The sequence below is a fragment of the Primulina huaijiensis genome, chromosome 9, assembly GCF_012295235.1.
Source record: "Primulina huaijiensis isolate GDHJ02 chromosome 9, ASM1229523v2, whole genome shotgun sequence".
Lineage (NCBI taxonomy): Eukaryota > Viridiplantae > Streptophyta > Magnoliopsida > Lamiales > Gesneriaceae > Primulina > Primulina huaijiensis.
The window spans coordinates 21,509,165-21,511,197 of record NC_133314.1 but is presented as its reverse complement, the minus strand read 5'-3'; the positions used below and the strand labels follow the sequence as shown (position 1 = coordinate 21,511,197).

Below are 2,033 nucleotides of genomic sequence, written 5' to 3'. Positions count from 1 at the left end.
TTTTTTTTTTTTTTTTTTGTCAAGAGGAAATAGTTCAGATGGGATGTTTTAGAAATTTCTGTGTGAACAAAAGTTTTCCTTTTTAAAAAAGTATTGATATAATTAAATTACCCAGTTTCGGCCTTAGCTTGGAGTAATGCAGTTATCCCTTATGCCTTAAGTTTATATTCAAATTCTTTATTAGACTGATATCCTACTCGATTTGTAGAAAAAGAGAAAAATAAAATGGAATAATATTGATATCAATGTTAAAATCTAGTCCTAGTTACTACTTGGATGTAATCTTCTTAACTTCTTATCTGAATCGAATTGAATCTAATGTAAACTTTGTGGATATATTTCACGAGCTTGTCTCGAATATTGTAATCTGTCAAACATCTGTAAAAGGTTGGGATAGCAACTGGTGCTTATGCTTGAATTCTGGATGAGAATGAAATGAGTTTTCTAATATTGCCTCGTTTCTCTTCTACAGGTTTATTTTTCTGCTGGATAAGAAGGAACTGCATTTTGTATAAAGCAGTTTTTCTTGTTTGATGGACTCTAATTATATTGGGTTCGGTGTTACTGGTGCAGATTTTTCCTCTTATCCTACTGTTTCTGCCTTACCGGCAAATCTGTTCAGATCCTTGGATTTCGATGCAAGAAACTTATCTGGCTCGCCTTTATCTACACATTCTGATACTGACACACTCAGCGCTTACAAGGGTAGTCTAGAGCAGCAAAGTTCAACGGATAATTTTTACGAATTCACCCCTTCTTCCAATTCTTCACCGTATTACGAAGAGTACCTTCAACAGTCGAGACCCACTTCCTTCTGCCGTCAGGATAACCTATTGGTTTGTTCCAGTGGACCATTTTCTCTTCATAGTGCTGATCACAATCAGCACGTAAGGCGTGCTTTATTGGAGTTGGAGAGTGTTCTTATGGGTCCCGACGATGATGAGGAAGTGGCAACATCAGAACCGTTTTTAGGGGAAAATAAGAGATCTCAGGCACCTGTCCAAGGGTCACGAGGCTGGAACCATGAATCCTCGGGGTCTCCTTTAAATCATTCCGATTCATTTAGCAGCTCTACTGGGGAACACAGTACAGAGAGTCGTTACAAGGCCATGGAAAACTTTGGGTTGCATGGTTTCCCTCCTAATAACCTCAAGCAACTACTGGTTGCATGTGCGAGGTCACTTTCCGAAAATAAAATAAATGAGTTTGAAAAGTTGGTACCCCATGCTCGTGCATCTGTATCTATTACTGGAGATCCGATTCAGCGTGTTGGTGCATACATGCTTGAAGGATTAATAGCAAGGAAAGAGCTGTCTGGAACTAACATTTACCGGTCCTTGAGGTGCAACGAGCCAGATAGCAAAGACTTGATGACGTACATGCTCATTCGGTATGAAATATGCCCGTATTTGAAGTTTGGTTATATGGCTGCAAATGGCGCCATTGCTGAGGCATGTAAAAATGAGAACCGAATCCACATCATAGATTTCCAGATTGGACAAGGGACTCAATGGATGACTCTCTTACAAGCACTCGCAGCAAGACCTTGTGGTGCCCCGCTTGTTCGAATTACTGGGATTGATGATCCTGTTTCAAAACACGCTCGTGGAGACAGTCTTGCATTAGTAGGAAGACGTTTGGCAGCAATTTCTGAGAAATTCAGCATCCCTGTGGAGTTTCAACCCGTTCCAGTTTTTGCTCCTGATATCACAAGGGATATGCTCGATGTTAGACCAGGTGAGGCGCTGGTGGTGAACTTTCCACTGCAGCTTCACCACACACCCGACGAGAGTGTTGACGTGTCGAATCCAAGAGACGGGCTTCTAAGAATGGTGAAATCTCTTTCTCCGAAAGTTGTCACTTTAGTGGAACAAGAATCGAACACAAACACTGCCCTTTTTCTTCAAAGATTCATCGAAGCTCTAGACTATTATTCAGCCATATTTGAGTCGATAGATGTTACAATGCCTAGGGACAGGAAAGAGCGAATCAACGTGGAGGAACACTGTTTGGCTAGAGATATAGTGAACATC

General features: G+C 40.9%; 1 protein-coding gene across 1 annotated transcript; it reads left to right on the top strand.

Annotated features, from left to right (window-relative positions):
- Window positions 1-49: 49 nt before the first annotated feature.
- Window positions 50-2,030, top strand: LOC140983965 (chitin-inducible gibberellin-responsive protein 1-like; the record flags this gene model as incomplete). Its single annotated transcript, XM_073451114.1, has 1 exon — window positions 50-2,030. A coding segment is annotated over exon 1 (1,497 nt), but the record flags the coding sequence as incomplete, so codon positions are not given.
- Between the last annotated feature and the right edge of the window lie 3 nt (window positions 2,031-2,033).